This window comes from Lytechinus variegatus, chromosome 8 (assembly GCF_018143015.1).
Source record: "Lytechinus variegatus isolate NC3 chromosome 8, Lvar_3.0, whole genome shotgun sequence".
Taxonomy (NCBI): domain Eukaryota; kingdom Metazoa; phylum Echinodermata; class Echinoidea; order Temnopleuroida; family Toxopneustidae; genus Lytechinus; species Lytechinus variegatus.
The window spans coordinates 3720882-3743644 of NC_054747.1; the positions used below are offsets into that span (position 1 = coordinate 3720882).

General features: G+C 35.5%; 1 protein-coding gene and 1 long non-coding RNA gene across 5 annotated transcripts in view; one reads left to right on the forward strand and one right to left on the reverse strand.

The window, feature by feature from the left end:
• Positions 1 to 22763, forward strand: part of LOC121419841 (hormone-sensitive lipase-like) — a 96420-nt gene that overhangs the window by 17888 nt on the left and 55769 nt on the right. For 2 of the 3 annotated variants that reach the window (XM_041614303.1, XM_041614304.1), the window contains exon 2: positions 6480 to 6598. In XM_041614303.1, coding sequence (XP_041470237.1) covers positions 6480 to 6598 — 119 coding nt within the window. Of the gene's footprint in view, positions 1 to 6479; positions 6599 to 11862; positions 11887 to 22763 lie in introns of all 3 variants that reach the window. The other variant, XM_041614302.1, reaches the window with a different exon arrangement.
• LOC121419842 lies at positions 15305 to 21863 on the reverse strand. Of its 2 annotated transcripts, none has more exons than XR_005970636.1 (5): positions 21776 to 21863; positions 20425 to 20517; positions 19599 to 19770; positions 18257 to 18340; positions 15305 to 16862 (listed from the first exon to the last, which is right to left on the reverse strand). It is a non-coding gene; the product is annotated as an uncharacterized LOC121419842 (long non-coding RNA). The 2 variants fall into 2 exon arrangements; XR_005970637.1 differs by having other exon boundaries at positions 18253 to 18340.

A 22763-nucleotide genomic window follows, 5' to 3' on the forward strand; every position in this document is an offset into this window, starting at 1 on the left:
ATCAACTAAATGTCATAAAAAATTGAAAATTTTGAAAATATGCACTGCATGGAATACATGTGTATGTCAACTCTGATCTGCAACCTAATCAATTAGTAAACCGGAGAGATTTGGTTAATTATCTAATTTGTAATCTTAATTTTTAGTACAAATGTTGTGTATCATTGCAACAAACGTTTCTACCCATGATGTTGTCATTTTGCCAAGCATAAACACAGTGACAGGTATTTTGGGGGCAAAAATGTGAAATTAAATACTGTTAATGAATTTAGTACAATTGATATGCATACAATAATAGATACTTATTCGATTTTTGGTACAGATTTAATTATTGATGTTTCAAGATTATAACTGCAATTTACTAGGGTGATCCAATGTTGCATTAACTTTTGACACCATTTTATGTGCAGCAGGTCCAATTTGAGAAAAACGCATTTCAAAATTCACATTTACATTGATGTCTATGTAATAATTGGCTGTCAATTAGTCATTTTAAGGAAAAATAAAGGTATTTGAGACTTAAAACTTTTTCATTATTTAGAGAATGGTAATAGCTATAACATATCAAAAAATTAAATTTTTGACCATTTTTACCCTGTTCGCAAAATTGGACCACCTTATGACATGCGACCACGAATGAACGCATCTTTTTGTAAGGATCAAAATTACTTTAAGAATGACAATTTGAAAGATGGCAAGACTTTTGGAGCAAAGGCCAAATTTGTTTCAAATCGTAGCCTGATGTCCTTACAGCTATAGATTTTCAATTTGCTTTTACTGTATGATGATGCCATTGTTACAGATTTGAACATATAGTTCAATTTAGAATTTTTATTACATGTATATTCACCTAAAAATTTCATGTTTTATTCCAAAATTGGGTTGCAGAGCAATCACATGGTAGCCTTAACAAGCAACTTCAATGAAAATAAAAACCACATTACCAATTCGAAGCAGTCATGGTCACATGACGTGTCACCTGACATGAGGATTTCATCACTGGTTGTGGCATGAGGGTTCCCGTAATCAAATCATTCTGGATTAATCTAATCGGCCCCATCTTATCAACTCCGCAATTTAATCTATATTGATTTTATGACTATTAGAGGTCAAACCACTGCCATATCAATATCAGTATGACTTTTTGTTTGTTTAGGCTTGTTCAGTATGAAATTGGTTTGGTGATATGTTCACACTGCTCAAAATTTTGTTTAAAATAAAATTTAGGGCCTATATTTTGTAAGGGGGATGGATACATGGAAGAGTGAGTCTGTCTCATCTCTGTCGTAGATATTCCATTCACACTTTCTGCTCAAGTCAAAGTCTTCCTTGGTACAGGGGTGTGAGAGTTCAGATTTTTGTGTTTTGATTTTCAGCTGAATTTCAGTTATATTTGGCTTTCCTCTGTACAAAAAGTATGGGAGCTCTTTCTATTTCAGACTTTTTCAATACTCTCCAGCTTTTTTCAGATCTTTTTATTTGTGACCACTCACACCCCTGTTGGTAGCAAGTCCTATTTGTAAAGAAGTGAAATCTAGTCATTTTTTGCCCCTCTTCTTTTTTTTTTTGGGGGGGGGGTACAGTCGTAATACATGTATGTGTAATGTCATAACTATGTACGTGGAGCATTGTGGCTCAGTGGATTAGTTCTCCAGACTTTGAAACAGAGGGCAGTGGGTTCAAATCCCAGCTGTGGCTTAATTTCCTTTAATTAATAATTGCAAGAACTTTATGCACATTGTGCTGCACTCGACCCAGGTGAGGTACATGTAAAGTGGGTTCCTGGTACAAATTGATTCCTTGAAATGGATGTGCAGTAAATTAATTACGGTCACCAAGCTCAAGCCAGGGTGATAATATCCAAGTCCTTTGGAAGTTCATACTGTAGAGACATCAAAGTGTGATATGCATTATCCAAGAACTGTTTGTTATTGTAATTAATATTGGGGTATAATTCTCTGTCATTGCACCTGTTTCCTTGAGCAAGGCATTTCATCTTCAATGCACTACCTGTACTAGGGACTGTGATTTTCCGTTTTACCTGTACTAAACAAAACAGAAATTCCATTTGGTTCTTATACTTTTCATGTATAAAAAATTCATGGAATTCACCTTTGCAAAACGGAATTAAGGTCTTTGCTGTGTACATTCTCAGTGACAAACGGAATTTCCATTTTTAGATCAAGTTGAAACAGAATCATAGATTTTCAGAAACAGAAAAGACCATTTTTAGAAACGGAAAATCACTGTCTCTAATGTAGGCCTACTTCAAATAAAATGAACATAGTCAACATACAGTACTTTAGGTACTTATGGTACAAACGTGCCAGTGTTAAAAAAAGAAGAAGAAAAGAGTTTCGATTTTGTCTATAAAAAAAGAGCATGTATTGATACATCTATCAGTTTATCCATATACTGTTCATTCATTGCCATATCAGTGTGTTACTTGCAAACCAGGATCTATTATCACAAATAGCAAGACAAACATCAAATCTTTCCATGCATGACCAGCAAAAAGCATTATTAAATGGTCAATATTGACACATGCCATTAAGCCATTTTCCACTGGTTTTGTTACAGTTATACCCCGTTCTCATTTAGTGTAATTACTAGAAACCAGTTAAGAAGATCGCTTTGCGAGCGTTGACAATTGATCACCTGAAAGGGGTTTTCAGAACAACTTCACATAAAGCGGTCTTGTTGCTATGGGAACGCTCTCAGTTTGGTGACATGTTTTGCGAGTAATTTGAAACCGCAGCGTAGGCATTCTCATAGCATGTGGAGTAGCACACTTAAAATGTGCAAAGATCGCTTCCTGAACAACGGTTGTGTCCTCACTTGCGCTGAAATAGGTTTAACGAGGCAAAGCAATCTTGAAAACTGCATCGCAAGGTAGGTTTCCGATTGTGGCCTCACTTTCACTAAAACCAGTTAAATGAGGCAAAGCAATCTACATGTACATCGCGCGTTGGTTTCCGAACCGGTTTGGAAGATTGCTATTTAGAACACTTCCAGTGTTCTCATTACATGTTAAACTAGTTTCCACAGTTAGTTTCTGGTAAACTGGTTTTAGGACGGTAATGAGAATGGGGTCTTTGAATCCATGTAAAAGATCTATTCAGCATGACTGGGAATTGGAAGTTGCTGCTTGTATGTAAATAGTCATTTATGAATTTTAAAGACAGACTCAAGTTGTCACATTGAGCAATAATTCAAGCGAAAGTATGTAAAAACAAGCATGAGTGATACCTGTTCTGAACCGAAGGTTACTAAAAACGTGTGTAGTATTGTTTTAATGATGGAACATGAACACATTCATGTACATGTTTCTGTTTCTGTTTATGGAACTTCCGAAGGGACATAGCATAACAGCGTTTTGCAGGTAAAATTTAATCAGTCATAGTGGTTGACCTTACAGACAACTCTCGGGCTGTTCTATCAAAGTGGAGAGGTGGGATTTAAACTCACAACCTTGCAATTGTATGAGTCCAATGTTCTAACCACTAGACCACGCAGCCTCATGTGTCATCACATCGGGTTGTCGCTGCCGTTTGGTCGGGCAATAGCAACCCAACCATTTTGCTATCATTTTACAAAACATCAGGTAAACTGGACCCAACCTTTTGGGAATTTAGGGTGCTCTCTTCTCAAATTGTTTTAAACTGGACCTGACGTCTTAATATGAATTTAGGAGGCCCTTTTTTTGAATGGTTGGGTAAACTGTCCCAATGTTTGATGAGTTTAGGCAGCCCTTATCTCAAATGGTTGCGTAAACTGAACCCGATTTTTCATGAATTAAGGTGGCCCTTTTCTCGAATGGACAGGTAAATTGGACCCAATGTTTTGAGAATTAGGTGAGAATGGTTGGGTATTCGTGATTGCCCGGCCCCGACAACCTGATGTGATTTTACAAGCCGCACATAACCTACCAAGTGTTCCTACACATTTCTATTTTGAGGAAAATATTATTTGATCATTTGAAAATGTCTGTTTCTCATACATGTACACAGCAAAAACTGTGGTGTTAACCGGTGTACATAGAGGACAATACCAGTTATTTTACACCGGTGTTAAATTGGTGGTGTTAGTTTTACACCTATAGGTGTTATTACAACACCTTTTGTTGTTACATTTACACTCTTTGGTGTTATGTTTAATCTCTAGGGTGTAATTTTAACACCTCAGGGTGTGGTCCTCTATTAACACCAATTGGTGTCAGTTTTAATACCGCAGTTTTTACAGTGTACCATTCATTATGCTGGTTTTATCCATTATTGTGGTCAACTGATCATCATTGAGTTATTTATGCCTATTTTTTCTTTTATTTTGAATTATGCGGGTTGGATTCCATAATGTTGTGTTTGCTTTATATCCCATTGTGGTCATAAACTCTTACCCTTTTTAAACAGGCTAACATTTCCTTAACCCCGTACTATTGGTGGGGCTAAATGGCAATTTAGCCCCACCTATAGTACGGGGTTAAGCTTAGCCCACTTTCGTTTTACACAGCGTTTTTGCAAAGTGGGCTAACCCCACCTATAGTACGGGATTATTTGGCCCTGCAAAAAAGCAGGGTTATCCCACCAATTGCGGTGCTAAGAGCAATAGTACGGGGTTAAGATCGCATGTGTAAAACGAAAGTGGGCTAAGCTTAACCCCGTACTATAGGTGGGGCTAATTGGCAATTTGGCCCCACCTATAGTACGGGGTTAAGGAAATTGTAGCGTGTGTAAAAAGTGTACGAGTGAAGCACTTGTACTACGAATGATCGACAAAAACCACTAGTCCGGGGTTAGCGAGTTTCGTGTGTAAAATGCAAGCATTCCTTATCTGGGGTTAGCAATAACAATTTGGCATGTGTGAAAAGGAAAAAAAATAGTACGGGGTTAAGGATAGTACGGGGTTAGCGATAGTCCGGGGTTAAGAAAATCCTGTGTAAAAAGGGCATTAAAGTACGGGGTTAAGGAAATTGCGAGTGAAGCACTTGTACTACGAATGATCGACAAAAACCAATAGTCCGGGGTTAGCGAGTTTCGTGTGTAAAAAGCAAGCATTCCTTATCCGGGGTTAGCAATAACAATTTGGCATGTGTGAAAAGGAAAAAAAATAGTACGGGGTTAAGGATAGTACGGGGTTAGCGATAGTCCGGGGTTAAGAAAATCCTGTGTAAAAAGGGCATCTGTTTGTTTTTGTTATGAATCATGTTTCTATTTTCATGAACATATGATTCAGTTTATAAAAAAAACAGCCAAAGTCATAAAATGGACTATTAGAGATCCCAAGTCATGCTAATGATACAGAGAGTGATAAATGGGAAATATCATATTTGAGAAAAGAACATATTTGATTTGTTTCATTTTGAGCATCTTGGTATATTGAATGGAGTTTTATTAGAATTATTAAATGAATAATACAGTGGGTTTCACGAGAGGTTATTTGGTGTTATCGTATTCCTTATTGAATAAACATTGTGTGGGCATCTTGTTATTACAAGAGACCTAGTCAGTATTAGATCTGCTTAATTTGACAGCTGGGTGAGTCACCATGGCAACCATGTGCATCAGGTCTGATTGTTATCCTCCTCCTCTCTCACTGTCTGCTTGGATGTGTTCAAGCTACTTAACACATACACTGTAAAAGAAATGTATGGTGTTAATTAACGGTGTTAAATGAAATACCAGAGAGTATTGTGAGAGGATTGCAGCCCCAGGTGTTAAAATATATCATGGGGTGTAACACCAAATAATGTTGACATCACAAATAGAATGACACCATTGGATGTTCAGGCAATAATTTTGCTTTACAAATTTGAATTGCATTTTTGGTCGTAAAAGAAAAGCTCCCAACTATTAAAGTAATGTACAGTCCTATGTAAAAATATGCTATACAAGAGACTTTAATGCATAGCAGTCTTTCAAAGATTTGAAGGAAATTGCGATGCGATACCAGGAAAATCATTCCCTGGATGTTGTATTGATATCATGAAGTTAACACTGGTATTAAATGTTTGGTGTAGTCTTCTTATACCATTTTCATAAACCTATCCTCCAATTAGCCGCCTAAGAGTAATGCGGATAATTCAATAAAAATTGCGTTCATAAACTCCGAAAATAAGCCGCATTATTTTTACGAGCGCCCGTCCTGAAAAAGGGGGATAATCGCCATGACAACTGGACACGCCCCCTCCGATGCGGTTGTGTTGGAAAAGGGTGACCTTGTGACCGAACCATGGCAATTATCCGCATAATTTGGAAATGCGTTCATAAACTCAAATTCTTGTCCCGATGCTGCTATTATGCGGATAATAGCAGCATCAGAGTAATGCGGATAACTCTTGTCCTCCTCCAATTTTACGACCAAATTATGCTGCTATTAGCCGCCTAATTCATTTTAATGGGGTTTATGAAAGGGGTATTAAACCGCCTACTGGTATAGTAAAATAAACTTTAATATCTTATTTCTTTCTCTCCTTTTTCCAGTTTTGTGATTCACTATGGCAGCCTCTCCAAACTGTAGCAGTAGCCCTCGCGTCCTACGCCGAGGGATACCAGAAATATGAGGGACCCTTCTCCAGGGTAGCATCATCGTTCTTCCACAGGTAAAAGATTTACAATTCGCAACGTTAATGGGGTGGTCCAGGCTGAAAGTATTTATAGCTTAATGAATAGAGTAGAATTCACTGAGCAAAATGCAGAAAATTTTGTCACAATCAGAACAACAAATAGCAAAGTTATTGAATTTTAAAGTTTAGTAATATTTTGTAAAAACAGTCGTCATGAATATTCATTAGGTGGGCTGATGATGTCACATCTCCACTTGTTCTTTTGTATTTTATTATATGAAATTAGATTTATTCAAATTGTTTTCTTCAAGAACTAGAAAAAGGGGATTGACAACTGATTTAGTGCATTAGATATCTATTGCTGCAACTTATTTCATTATAAGGGAGACATATCATTCACACAAGTATGAAATAATGAAAAAAAAATGTGATTTTATGTAATAACATAAGAAAACCGAAAGTGGAGATGTGACATCATCAGCTCGCCTAATGAATATTCATGACGACTGTTTTCACAAAATATTGCTTAACTTTAAACTTCAATAACTTTATTATTTGTTATCCGATTTTGATGAAATTTTCAGCATTTTGGTGAGTGAATTCTACTCTATGTATTAAGATATGAATATTTTCAGCCTGGACCACCCCTTTAATGTAACATATTTTGCAGTGGAAGTGTTGATGAAACAATGAGTTTGAAGCTGTAGATGTAATAATAACTTTGGTGATTATGGAGTATTAATGGTTAGTCACGAAGATGCACAATATGATATGACTTACAAGATAAACATTGACCAAGATAATGTACCATTGATTAATCACCATGAAAATGAGAGGTAACATATTCTGCAGTGGAAGTGTTAATAAAACAATGAGTTTGAAGCTGTAGATGTATGTTTTTGATAACTTTGGTGATTTTGGAGTATTAATCGTTAAAGGTATTTGCTATCATTGATTTAACTTTTTAAAAATCTGAGCTGCGAGGTCCCACTTGTCACCTGCACCTGTGATATGTTACAAAAATGAAGCTCAGAAAAAATCGCATCCGAAAATCATTTAGTGCTTCAAGAAAGTGAAATATAAAATGACCTGAAATACCATCTTAATTTCATCCATACACTTACATGTATGTCTTCTTTTATTATCGGCACGATAGAAATTACACAAAACCATCAATTGTAACGTATATCAAAAGGAGTTCTTTCGATTTTTTTTTGTTGTTTTAGAGTTTTTAGGTTGACAGAAAGGCATTCTTGTACATATTTCATCTCTCCTTTGATATTTTTAAATTACATGTCTACAATGTTAGCATGTGCCTTTAATGCACATTGACCAAGATAATGTAACATTGATCACCCTGAGAATTCAATATTTATTGTCAGTTTTCCTAATTAGCCTTGTAAATGTTTGTGTCCAAAATAAGATTTCCTCAATTCTTACACAAGTTGAACACTTTCGAGGAAAATATACACACTGATTACAGTACACTGTTCCTCAAAATTACATTTATCATTTTAATTTCAAATATCACATTTTGAGTTACATCATGGTATCCCAATTCACGTGTGGAAATAATAATAACTCCTTGTTTTTCACTGACACTTCATGAGTGACATTTGACCATTTATCAAACATTTTACACTCCGGTTAAAGGGGAAGTTCACCCTGAAGAAAACTTTGTTGCAAAAATAGCAGAAAAAAATAGTAAAAAATATTGGTGAAGGTTTGAGGAAAATCCGTTAAAGAGTAAGAAAGTTATTAGAGTTCAAAATTTTGGATTTGTGACGTCATAAACGAGCAGCTGCCCCATGTGTTATCAATATAAAATGTATGAATTTCAAATTTTGTATGGTTCCTGATGACTTAATTTTGTTTTCTTTTCATGTTTGGGTGTGAAATGATTTGTCTATTGATATACAAAAGTTACAGTGGAAACTATTTTCAATTTTCTGAGAAAATGACATTTCATTGATTTTTCTACCATTCGCTATGTAGGAATGCTGCTCGCATATCACGTCACAAATCAAATAATTGAAATTCTAATAACTGTTTAATTATTTGATGAATTGTTCTCAAACCTTCGGCAATATTTTTCATTATTTTTTCTGCTATTTTTACAATAAACTTTCTGTCAGGGTGAACTTCCCCTTTATACATGATTCCTGTCTTACAAAGAGTTGCTATTGATTTAAAATCAACCACAACCATGGAAAGCCAGGGACATCAACATCTCAAATGCATGTTTGTTCAAAATATTTTTTCTAGATATGCTGCATCATACATCCATTGTCTTCTTGAAAATATTGGCCCGTATTCTGAAGTCAGGTTTAACTTAAACTCAGGTTTCAAGTTGTGATTTAAGTATGGATAGCCAATTGTTACGTAAATCATTAACGGTAGAGATATCATATTTCAACTCATTTGGCTCTTAAAGGGGAATCCAGCCTTGGCCATAAAATGTTATGTTGGGACTAATGGGAAGGAGAAAATTAAATTAAACAGAATGGTGAAAGTTTTAAAGAAATTGGACAAGCAATGAGAAAGTTATAGCTGCTTTAAAATTCGGATCACTAATACTATGTAGATTTCAAATTGGCAACTGTGTAAGTAAATTATGACAAGGGGCAAGGACAACTTTCCCATAGGCCATGTACTTTATTATCAGGGATTTGTGGTTTTCTCCTAAGTACCAATTCCCCTGGGGCAGTAATCTAAATATAACCCAGGTAGTATATTGTAGTATGTCCTCATGAAAGAAAAATATAATTTGAAATAAAACTTTTGGGAAAAATTACATTTTAGCCATAATATGTATTGGAGTACATGGAAGAGTAGTCCTTGCCTTACATCACTATGACATCCCATATGCGGCCAATTTGAAGTCTCCATGGGTATAGTGATTACCAATATTTACAAATTTTAAAAATTCATAACTTTCTTGTTGTTTGTCCAATATTGTTCAAATTTTCACCTATCAACTTGTCTGATTTTTCTTTTCCTTATAAAAACAAGTTTTTATTTGGGTTGGATTCCCCTTTAAATCATGCATAATTATCTTGGAAGTATAACAAGATTATTGTCTTTGCCATCGATGGATCAGGAAAGAGCACAGTAAACATAGAGAAACATACAACTTAATGAAAATTGTGACACTTTTGGCTTCCCATAATTTTAACACAGAGTTAGACCATGGTCTGAGTTAAACCTGACTTAAGGATACGGGCCTAAGTGTACTTCTCTTTGTTTTGGAAAGACATTGAGCAAATTTCCTGTAGAAAAATTCATGACATTTAATATGGATTTCCATTAAGCTGAGGTTGATGCGATCAACTCTTTTTAGACGGTGCCCTGATACATGTAACAGTGGGCATGTTACTATAATTGTACATGTTATGTTAAAGGGGAAGTTCACCCTGACAAAAAGTTTATTGTAAAAATAGCAGAAAAAATAATAAAAAATATTGCCAAAGGTTTGAGAAAAATCCATCAAATAATTAAGAAGATATTAGAATTTCAATTATTTGATTTGTGACGTCATATGCGAGCAGCATTCCTACATAGCGAATGGTAAAAAATCAATGAAATGTCATTTTCTCAGAAAATTGAAAATGGTTCTCACTGTACCTTTTGTATATCAATAGACAAATCATTTCACACCTGATCATGAATAGAAAACAAAATTAAGTCATCAGGAACCATACAAAATTTGAAATTCATGCATTTTATATTACATAACACATGGGGCAGCTGCTCGTTTATGTCGTCACAAATCTAAAACTTTGAACTCTAATAACTTTCTTACTCTTTAACGGATTTTCCTCAAACCTTCACCAATATTTTTTATGATTTTTTCTGCTATTTTTACACGAAAGTTTTCTTCAGGGTGAACTTCCCCTTTAACACCTTGCAATGGCAAGTGTAGTATGCACTGTGTACATCATGTATCTCATAACTTAATTTTACACATTGTGCCAGTGTAGATTGGTGCTAATATTACCATTTTAACTTGCACATATTTTTATTACACTTAATAACAGTGCACATGCTCCTATTTACATCTTGTAATAATAGACTATCTCTTCACAGTTAAAATATGGTGTACCTCATGAAAGAGAATGAATACACCTTGGAAAAAATGTACATCCACAAACATGATACACTTTTCTTTGGTCTATATAAACCTTTTGTCTGATTATTATACCCTTTTCATAAACCTATCCTCCAATTAGCCGCCTAAGAGTAATGCGGATAATTCAATAAAAATTGCGTTCACAAACTCCGAAAATAAGCCGCATTATTTTGACGAGCGCTCGTCCTGAAAAAGGCGGATAATCGTCATGACAACTGGACACGCCCCCTCCGATGCGGTTGTGTTGGAAAAGGGTGACCTTGTGACCGCACCATGGCAATTATCCGCATTATTTGGAAATGCGTTCATAAACTCAAAATCTTGTCCCGATTGAGTTCAGACTGCAGTATGGACCAAAGGGTCTAGCCAGTTATAGCTTGTAGAAATTAGACCAAGTGGTTGTAAGACCAAGTACATCTATTACAGTTTTCTAGACAGAAATTAGCAAACCTCATCGCAAAATGCACAACAACACTACAATGTTTGGCAAGCCCAGAGAAAGAAACTTTATAGAATGTAATATTTTACAGCACCCTAAACACATATTCTGAAAATGCACCCCTTAACAAGTATTGGCATGTAAAACCCTACCCTTAACAAGTATTGGAAACAAAATGGGTCTGTCGGTCGTCGGTTTTACTTTTACACATCATTTGGTTTAGTACGGCCCCACCTTCCACAGCTCGCGCAAATCGGACTCTAAGCATGTCGTGTTGGGGCAAAAAGGACATCCTTTATAAAACATTTCAATTTTGTTTTATCATCCCCGCAAATTTGACCCTGAACACGTAGCTTTCCTCACGAAATGGATACCCTTTTTTCATTATTTTTGTGTTTTTAACACCCTTATCACGTTAACGTGCCCTATCTTGAAAAAGATAATCTTTTTACGTGTTTTTTGGTCGCGCATGGTATCCACTCGTCAATGTAAGTGCCCCCCCCCCGGATTTTATCACTTGACTTCACAATTAAATATCTGAATCATCGTGCAGAATAAACACTGTTCATTTTCTGGTGGTGTCTACTAAATTTTTAGCACCACTGTACACCTCATAACAGTACAATACTATTTTTTTCTTTTTATTAAAGACATTATTGTCATAGATACATTTAAAACCATTTTACAGTGGAAATATTATGTTCACATTGTATGTATGCCTTGTTTTACCAGAATGAGACCACGAAGATCAAAAAGGTAAAGCCTACATGTAGTTAAAAAAGATCATTGTAATGCTTATTTATCCAGTATTATAAAATATTATTCACTTTAATATTATTTCGGAAGGCTAAACACTAACAACTTTGGTCCCTTAAACTGGCTGGAGAAAATTTGGATTCTTTTCATTTTTCTCAATGTGTTACTATTCTGAAACACACAAATTGCATATATATATTTATCAAGATGTTTATTAATCTCAAAATGAAAAAGGGTTTGTTAATATGCACATTTGGGGCGTAATATATTCTGGAGGTTCGTAATTCCAAACGTCCTTATCTGACTCCTCATTGCAATTCTGATGATCTCTTACATTTTATTCAGAGTTCAGGATAGGAAACTGCTGCCAGGCAGGAGTTGAACTTGTCCTATTGTATAAAATACATGTAGAAATTCCAAGGATGGCAAATTATGAAGCTGGGAAGCTTTGAAAATTAAAAGGAATAAACAAAATGGTATTGTTAAAGTAGAACCAGGGAATAATTATGCTTACCAAATTTGATTTAGTATTTTTGGACATTAAAGAAAGTTTTTAACTATAAAGTTGTGTACAGCCCTACACTAACACATAAAACTCTGCTTCAAAAAGACGTTATTTTGTAGCAGCCCTTAAAAATGAGGGGGAAATTATGATGTGATACTAGAAAACTTATTTACTAATATTGAGCCCTCTATTCATTATGATTTACGTACATGTACATTGCATAGTTTGGAAATTCAGCAATGACTTTACATGTACACTGTTAATCTGGCTGTGTAAAATCTTACACAACCTGTGTAAATTCTTACACAACCGCTGCATCATATATGAACCCAGCAACGGTTGTGTAAAACTGTACACAACCCGGGTTGTGTACATTTTTAAGTAGCAGTTGTGTAAATTTTCTACGCATGAATTGTGTAACCATAATTCTACACAGCCAGGTTGTGTAAATTTTCTACACATGAATTGTGTAACCATAATTTTACACAGCCAGGTTGTGTAGGTGCTTTTCACAGTAGTTGCTTAAAACTTACACATGAGTTGTTGAAATTTCATTTTACACAACCAATTGTGTTAGACAGGCCACTCTTTGACACATACATGTATACATACAGACAAAGAATTGTGTGTTATGATGTACAGTATTTATTTCCATTCATAAATCAATTCGATACGTTCTTCCAAATGCATCAAAAATACATTTTCATGCAATACATCAAACCGTAAATAAAACCAATTTAACCAATTTCAATGGTTTTAAAGTATACAAACATGTACTTTCAAAATTTTTAAAGGAATATTTAGCAATTTCACACTGAATTTACATGTCAGTATAATGAATGTCCTACAAGTAAATAAAACTGCAACACTCCTTTCTCTAAATAAAATAATTGACACTTTCTGATCCTGTTTCCTGAGAGTATTTGCATATAAACTATTTTTGCCCTATTAATTCAACAAATCCAGTCAGCCTGTGCTACTGGTCAATTTTATATACTACTGAATATACTTGCATGTTCTTAAAACGAATTTGACAGCGTGCTTAAGTTTTCTATATTTTGCTTCTAGACTATACAGGGCTCTATACTGTTACAATTGCTGAACGATCAATTTTTATTTTCTTAGGCAATTCATATACTGAAAAAATAACATCAGTCTATATAACTTTTCATGAAAGAGGGCTCATATCATGGTTTTATTTTTTTCCCCAATAATTTCTCTCATTTTATATAGAAAATAAAAACAAGAAGAAAACCAATTCCTGATCACCAAGCCTAGCATTATAATAAGTAAATATCCACTATTAATCACTGATTTTTTTTTAATCCCAAAATAGCATGAAGACATTTAACATCATGGAGCAAAAATATGAGATGAAGAATGCCAATCTAAGTATTAACCCTAAAAAGACTGGGGGGCTGAATCAGCCCCCCCTCAACATTTTTCGCGATAAATCCGCCGTGCAAAATTTTTTGACCGCGTCGTTTGCTGACTTTTTACTTTCAGGTCTCACGCAACTTTTGAGACCAAAATTGTGACCCCCAAGTACACGGTTTTGAAATTACGCAACATTTTGTAAGTGCATGCAGATCCAAATTTACTCAAAAACGTGAATTTGTGTACAAATCCAATGCAAATGGTGTTTTTATCCCAAATTCATAAATGTATCATTATTTTTCCTTTTACTGCTTAAAATCAATTAATTTTATCATTTTTTACGGTCAAAATAATGTCCCCGACAATTTCCATTGAAAAAACAATAAAAAACAAAAAGTCGAAAAAACAAGGAAATACATAAGAAATTTAGAAAACAAAAGAATACATAAGAAAATAAATGTGATGTTGAATTTTTTAAAAATAAATTTGATCAGATGCCTATCTAGAGTATGTGAAACAAGAACTAGCATTTCAGGGGCATTATTTTATTAATTAGAGCATACTTATGATTTTACGCATAAATTAGCATAATTAATGAGACATGAGATTTTTTGCAGAATTTGATGTTATAGTTTTGTATGAAATGCCATGGGTAATCGACGGCCGAGATCATAAGGGGGGGGGGCTGAAACAGCCCCCCCCCAGTCTTCTTAGGTGTCGAAATAGCCCAGTCTATTTAGGGTTAACCCTAAATAGACTGGGCTATTTCAATGCCTAAGAGGACTGGGGGGGGGGCTGATTCAGCCCCCCCTATGAATTCGGCCGTCAATCGCGACGAAAATTGGCACACGCATTACCCATGGCATTATCTAAAAAACTATATCAAATTCTGCAAAAAATCTCAATGCTCATTAATTTATGCATAAAATCTTAAGTTTGCTCTAATTAATAAAATAATGCCCCTAAAATGCTAATTTTTGTTTCACATACTCTAGATAGGCATCTGATCAATTTCATTTCAACATCACATTTATTTTCTTATTCTATTGTTTTCTAAATTTCTTATATATTTCTTTTTCGACTTTTTGCTTTTCATTGTTTTTTCAATGGAAATCGTCAGGGACTTTATTTTGACTATAAAAAAGATAAAATTAATTGATTTTAAGCAGTAAAAGGAAAAATAATGATACATTTATGAATTTTGGCTAAAAACACCATTTGCATTGGATTTGTACACAAATTTATGATTTTGAGTAATTTGGGGTCTGCATGCACTTACAAAATGTTGTGTATTTTCGGAACCGCGTACCGGGGGGGGGGTCAAAATTCTGGTCTCAAAAGTTGCAAGAGACTTGAACGTAAAAAGTCATCGAGTGAGGCGGTCAAAAAATTTCGCGCGGATTTATCGCGAAAAATGTTGAGGGGGGCTGAATCAGCCCCCCCCAGTCTTCTTAGGGTTGAACTATATCCGACATGCACTCAAATATTTGAGAAGGACTTGTTGCTCTCAGAAAAGAAGGCATTATTGGTGATGGACTGTGAGGTTGTAATCTGTTTACATATTCCATAGATATGTAGATATGTTTAAACATATCGATACATTTTGATGACATTTGAAGTTGGACACAAAAGTGAAACAATTTTTCAGCTACTTAATCCGTTTTATAGTAATATCTATACAATGTTTGACTTCTCTGCATTGTTGAATTTTTAATAGATATTTGACTACATAGACAACTTGGCAACAATATTTCAGTGAAACATCTGCAGTAATATAAACCAGTTTCGACTGATCTCAAACTATGTTAAATACATATATGTTTAACCTATCAATTATGAATTAAGGCCCCGTTGATACATTTTTCCTTGTTCATAACCCTTAAATTTTGCTGTATTCTCTTTTCATTGAAAACAGCCAATTTTAATGGGAGAAGTGATAAATCAAAAGCTTCATGACTGTTACAACTTGAAGAGGATCACAGGCAATTTGCATGAGAAAATTTCATATAAGCCAAAAATATAACAAGAGCTGGAAAGTAAAAAGGCAGTCCCCATCTCAAAGTCCTTGATTGATCCAGATGTGACATAACCAATAACTCTCACATTTAGCTATCATATTCCATTTAACTTTCATCCATAAACAATGTAAACATTTGCAAAAATATAAATAAACAATACCAGGTTGTTTGTATGTGTGTCAACACATATGTTGCAATTTAGTCCAGATATCCATCCAGATGAGTTTTTGTCATTTTCACATTGATACTCTGTCATGGTTTGAAAAAAGGAAGTGACAGCTTTCTCAAAACTTTTTTTAATATTTTTTTTTTACTTTACGAGACGTACCTGACATGTGAGCAACAAAAGTAATATTTCTTGACTTTTGAATTATGAAATACTGTTTAGTCAAAAGGAAGCAAGTGACAAACAGATGTATGGGAACAGATAATTCAATGTATCTGCAGAACCTGATTCCCCCCCCCCCCATAATTTGGGAGTGCTCATTTTGTGAAGCAAAACAGAGTAATGACACCTGGCTTTTGAATTATGAGCATTTGTGTTCCGCACCCCCAAATGCTCATTTTGTGAAACAAAACTTGCTTTTCTGTGTTAAGTAGCTTATAAGCTTTCAAATGGTATATGATTTGTCCATTTCAGTTTTGGTTACGGTCTAAGTCTTTAATCATTAACAAGGAGAACCAAGAGAAATCGCCTATTTAATACAAAACTACTGTTACTTGCTTCCTTAGTACTGAATGCTGCCTATTCAGACTAAAATTCCTTCTTGATGTTTCCCAGCAAAGTTCAAAAGCTGAGCAGGACAACACCACTCAAAGCACCGGGAGGCAATTCATACACCAATTTCTGGAAATGCAGGAAAACACTGGGTGTGGTAGTCAACATCCAGCACATACGTTAACTTTAAAGCAGACATCTAGAGCTTGCGTGATGGAAATACACTGGACGGTGTTACGCTCGACAATGACAAAACCTGGCTCGGTTTCCACTGGGTGCCTCCAAGGATCAACAAGAAAGGCTGTGGTCGATCCTTTGCATCAAGATCGGCCAAATAATATTCAATGGATGTTCCTTCCTGTATTGAACAGATGAGATTCAAGGGAAAGTTGACTAAGTGCAGGCAATTTACTCTGTCTGTCATGATCAAAATGTTCTTGTTTTTATAAAATAATATATATTCAGCTTCTCAATAAATAACACATATGTATGAGATTAAACTAACATTTTACAAACACAGAAAAGAAAATATGTCATATTGGATTGCACCCCCAATAGGTGGTTTAGTTACATTTTGTGCTTGAATTCGAAGTAAACTATTTTTTCCTTGTTAACAGAACTATTGAAACTACCATGACATGTTTAGTATCATATTGCAACTGTGTTGGCAAGCTATTAGCCTGCAATGTTTCAATAATATAAGTCACATTGCCCCCCCACCACAAAAAAAAATAAAATAAAGTAGTAAATATATAAATGAATAAATACATAAATTTTAAAAATAAATATCTTGGCCCCTAAACAAGTTGTAGCCAAAATATGATCTCGGGGGAAAAAGCTTGGGGGGAAAAATACCCTAAACACGTTTGGCTAGTCTTAAAAAAAAAAGCCTTGGGGAAAAACATACCCTGAATATGTTTGACCCTGCGATTGACCATTAACCAGTCTTTCAAAACCACCCTTTTTCTTGAAAATCTGTGTTTTTGATACCTTTAACATGTCCACGCGTGGACCGCATCCAAAACTGAAAAAAAAAAACACACCCCTTTAAACGCGTTTTTTGGTCACGCGTGTGTACAGCAATATGTTTGACTGCCCCCCCCCCACCCCGGGATCGGGTAAAGGGTTTTCTTTTTTTTGTCAACAGGAATTTGGCTGATTAGGTAAGTTTTTAACACATCACCGGACAGGAAATTGACCCCCCCCCCAAAATTAAGGGTTAAATTTTAAGTTAAAAGACAGCATTTATCCATTTATTGTTGTTAAAAACGAATTCCTTGTCCAAAATAACATAGAAATTGGCACAACATTGTTTTTCGGACGGCCACCCTTCAATTTTTTACTGCAATGCTAAGTTATAATGTGATAGGATGTCAAGATAAACAAAATGTGCCTTGCACACCATTTGATTTTTAGAGATTATAAATAATTCAAGGATTCTGGAAGGGTTGCTCTCCGGTCCACAGTAGTCAACAATTCTGCCATTAATCTCCTCTTCACCCTAAAAGGCCACGGTGCGGGGGGGGGGGGCTCCACTGCCTTTTCCGTGGTAATTCCACTACCCGAAATTTTTTGACCGTGCCGCTCACAGAGATTATACTTTCAAGTCTCGAGCATCTTTTGAGACCAAATTAAAAGTTCAACTAGTGCATTGTTTTACATCAAAGGGCTATTGTTTCGGGCTGCTTTTCTTATGTTTGCTATCCTTGCATCCACAGCACCCCAAAACAAGAATACAAGATACTTACATACCCTGTGATTCCGTTGATGTCCTTCAAAATTTTGAATTGATCCACAAGGCTGTGCGCAAGGCTTTCCTTCACTTGTGATGGTGGGCTTTCAAAAAAATAGGTGTAAAATAGATTGAATATACAAAACAAGATTTGATTTGATTAAAAATGCAAAAGATGAAATTTGCCAAAAATATTAATAACATGTACTGAAAATATGATCAGAAGTACAATAGAATAAAGAGGTAAAGTCATATTAAGAGGTAGAGATAATGAACTGTATCCCCATTTAAACAATATGTTTAAACTTGAAAAATTGGGCTGGTTTGGACTTTTTGAGACTACATGTAAGTGGGTGGGCCTAGCTTCCAATCTCGTCTGCCAAAATCACAATCATGCTGATATCCGGCACTTGCATTTCATACGTGAACTACAAGTGTGAATTGAAGTTTGTAAGAAATAATTATTAAACAAATTCAACCATGCAAATTTCTACACAAAAATCTCCATATAAACAAGTCCACCCAAATAAAAAGTTGATTGGAATAAATAGAGAAAAATTATACAAGCATAATACTGAAAGTTTAATCAAAATCAGATGTAAAATAAGAAAATTTCAAAGTTTCACTTAATTTCACAAAACAATTACCTACATTATATGCACATCCTGGTAGATATACAAATTAGGCAACTGATGATGTAGGCCACTCACTATTTCTTTTGCATTTTGTTACATGCAATATGGAATATTTTAATTTTCTCCTCATTGTCATGATAAACAAAGTTTTATTCCTTCCTGAACAAGTGGAACTGCCAGTGTTTTAACGTTTTGTGGCTCAACCAAAAGGGGCCTTATTGTAAATTCTGTGAAAATTGAAATATTACATTATTCATACAATAAAACAAAAAAGAAATAGTGACATCATCAACTCTCTCATTTGCATATCACTGAGTTGTGCTGTTTTGTGAAAAATAAGCAAAACTAAAATGTCATTACTTCCTTATTTTACAACAGATTTTGATGAAATTTTCAGTTTTATTCTTGTTTGATTTTTTTCTATTGATTTTGAATCTGGGGATTTTTTCTGGGATGGACTAGCCCTTTAATTTCACTTGGCGCATTTCAGGATAATCAAGCAAAAGTCTGGGGTGCCAGATGAACTGCTATTTCTAATCACTTGAGTGAGGTTATTTCATGTTGATGGCAAGGCATGAGTGAAGGTTCCCTTCTTTTTAATCTGAGCTTCAAACAGGTGAGAAAAAACAGAATTTTGAGCGTGCAGCAATCTATAGGGGACGTAATGACTGATCGAAGAGATATGCAGAGGAAATAGGCGCAAATTCAACCCCCAAATTTCACTTACTTCCATCAATGCTCTTCAATTAGATGGCTAACCAACACTCAGTTGAGTTGAATTTTGAGTTGAATCTCTCGCTGTTGTTTAGAATTTTGAGTTGAATCTCTCGCTGTTGTTTAGAACCCATCCTCGAGTTAATGCCTCCAGCAAGCCCCTTCCGTTTCTACCTTTCAACATCCTGAATAGAAATCAATTTCATAAATCTATTATGATTATCATCATTTTGATTGATATAGCTCAGCCAAACAGCCCTCTATGACCCATATAACATCAATGGGGCAAGATCTATAAACAAGTATGGTCAGTTCCCCCATATCTGCGCGGTCTCCCAAGTCTGCGCACCCACCTATCTGCACGATTCTAGTAAAAGAAGATACACAAGCATGAACTTTACACATGCAATACATAGACAGGTATTCATAAAAAATTCCTGAATCGTGTGCAAAGTGAAAGAGTGGGCAGTCATGGGGTTATACCATTTTTTTTCAATCAGAAAATGACTGCCCGAGGTTTTTTCAAGGAAATTCTATATTTTCTTTCATTTTTCAATGAGAAATTGGGTACACTTACTCTTTATAATATAAGGAACATTACTAACCAAAATATTTTGTGAAATAAGAGAAAATTTATGTTAAATCTTAACTCAAATTGTTAGGTACGCAGACTTGGGGCCCACCATCATGTTTTACCGTAGGCTTAACCATTAAAACAATTTAAAAATAGTCAAAGCAATCAATCAATTGAATCATGTACATGGAATGATTTAGCTACAAACGGTATACATGTAGATCTAACACCCCACATTCATATTTATAGTCTTACAAATACTTACAAATTCATAGGGGCATCTGACCCTCTTTCTTGGTTTTGGTGTCGTTTTATCTTGCAAAACTGGATCCTCATCCTCACTCAGCTCCATAGGCCTCTGAAATTACAAAGTACAAAAATCACTTTAAAAGACATTTTACAGCTAAAGTGAGATCCATGCCATTTTCACCAAATTATGACAAGTAACAAAATATATTGCCACATATTTAAGTTTTCTACTTTATTCATCTTTAACTGTAACTCTAACGTTAGAGTAAAACAAATTTATCAAGAGATGTTGCAATGTGGGAGCGAACGGCCGCTGCAACTTCTGGGTTGCACATCGCATGCGGTGCAATTCAGCAGCACGCATTGACCTTAATTTGAATGTCGAATGAAAGGCGGGGGATGTCGAATGATGGGCGTAAAACATGGCGATTCATTTCAAGATTTTATTACCTATTGAGATAGAATTATAAAATGACCATTGCAATTAAAAATAGACAAATATATTTAACAAATATTGCTGCAAACATCATTTTCTGAAAAGAAATTTTAGAACAAAAAATATTGCATAAAAGCCTAACTTGATCTAGAAAAAACATCCAACTTAGGCGGCACATGTCGAATTTTGGCGAATCTTTAATGCTTGAAATTGAAGCCTTGATTGTTTCTACACTTGACTAGTAATAGTATCACGGTTTCAATCTAAGTTAGATTGGAACTGAGTGACAGTGATAGAATTAGAAACAATTAAGGCTTCAACTTCAAGCATAGATCTAGAGTCTATCCCCCCAAAACAAGAGAAAATATGCCAAGCCGCTTAGGCCTACCCACATTATTTCACCACACAGGGGTTACTAATTAATAGGCTCTGTCAAATTTGCTCTACGGCGGCCGTACGGCGAGTCAAAAACAGCCGTTTTATTCATTTTTATTCAAACCACCTACCGGTATATTTAGCTGGTACAAAAATGTTAAAACGACTGTTTTCGACTCGCCGTACGGCCGCCGTAAAACAAATGTGACCATGGTATAACTCAGGACAAAGTTATTCATAACCTTGTAGTACACCGGATAAGTGGTTCGTTCAACCATGCGGTCGGTAGAATACCGCACCGCTGAATTCGCATCGCCGACCAGCTGCGGACTGAGAAGGCCAGGTACCGGTACGGCGCCAGTATACGCGGTAGCCAATCAATCGCACACACGCTCCACTCGCACTCAGTCATGCACTGTCGATCCAACTCACTGCTCTCTAACGTTAGATTTGTAGCTAAAGCAAGCTTACTTAATTCCACATTCGACCACACTCGGATCCATCACAATCTACATTACACTTTCTTAATAAAAATACTTCCAAAAATCACACTTACCCTCAAAATTTTGACGGCTGACGTGACTCGAACCCTCAATCGCAAAGCAATTCCTTGGCACTCTCCATTTTGGATATCAAAAGTTTGCGTAAAAACTTTTATGACGGCTGATTGGCTGTCTCAAGTCACGTGGTAAATTCATGTACACAACTGTTGTGAAACGGGGTGCTTGGCGGGAATCGACGTGAAATCGTAACCTCTTATTGAAGAAACTCTTTACGCAACCAATATTTAACGTAACTCGGGTAAGATTACGCAGGGTTGTGAAAAAAAAATACACAACCGTTCGTACACAGCACCGATTTTACACAGCGGTCTAACAGTGTAGGTTTTGGGATTATTTATCACTATATCTCTGAGACTATTATGGGATGTATTGGAAAATATTTAATGGGACAAACATAAACACTAATTGGTCACACATTCAGTTTTATTTTCAACTTGATAAAGCGCTAAAAGCCATACTGCACAGCACAATAATAACCCTGTGGTGCTATTCTGTAACTCTGTCATAACTTTTGTCATAAATTTTGTCATTTCTCTCCGAGATATGACACCGCTATGATTGTCACAAATCGGTATTCTGAACATTGTCTTTTCCCTGTCATATCTCTCAAAGTTCCCACCCATCTTTTCGGAAGCGAGCCAATCAAAATCATCGTTAGTTCCCAGTTGGAGCCCTTCTAGGAAAGCCCCGTGGCAGGTAGGGCGTATCCCCAAAACAGTTGCTGGCATCGCGCAACTACGCGTATATTGATGCGCTTAATTACAAAGAGAGACAGGGAGCTGTGAAGAATTTTAGAGGAGAAGTATAAAAGTAAGGAAAACAGAGAAAAAAAGGAGGAATAAATATGTAGGGCCTAACTAATTGTAGCATGAAAAAATAATTTTGAAAATTGTCATGGAAGATGAGTGAAACTAATACCACAATCTAATCTAAATAATATAATTGCCTTTGCTTGACATTCAGTCGGCAGGGTATCGTGAT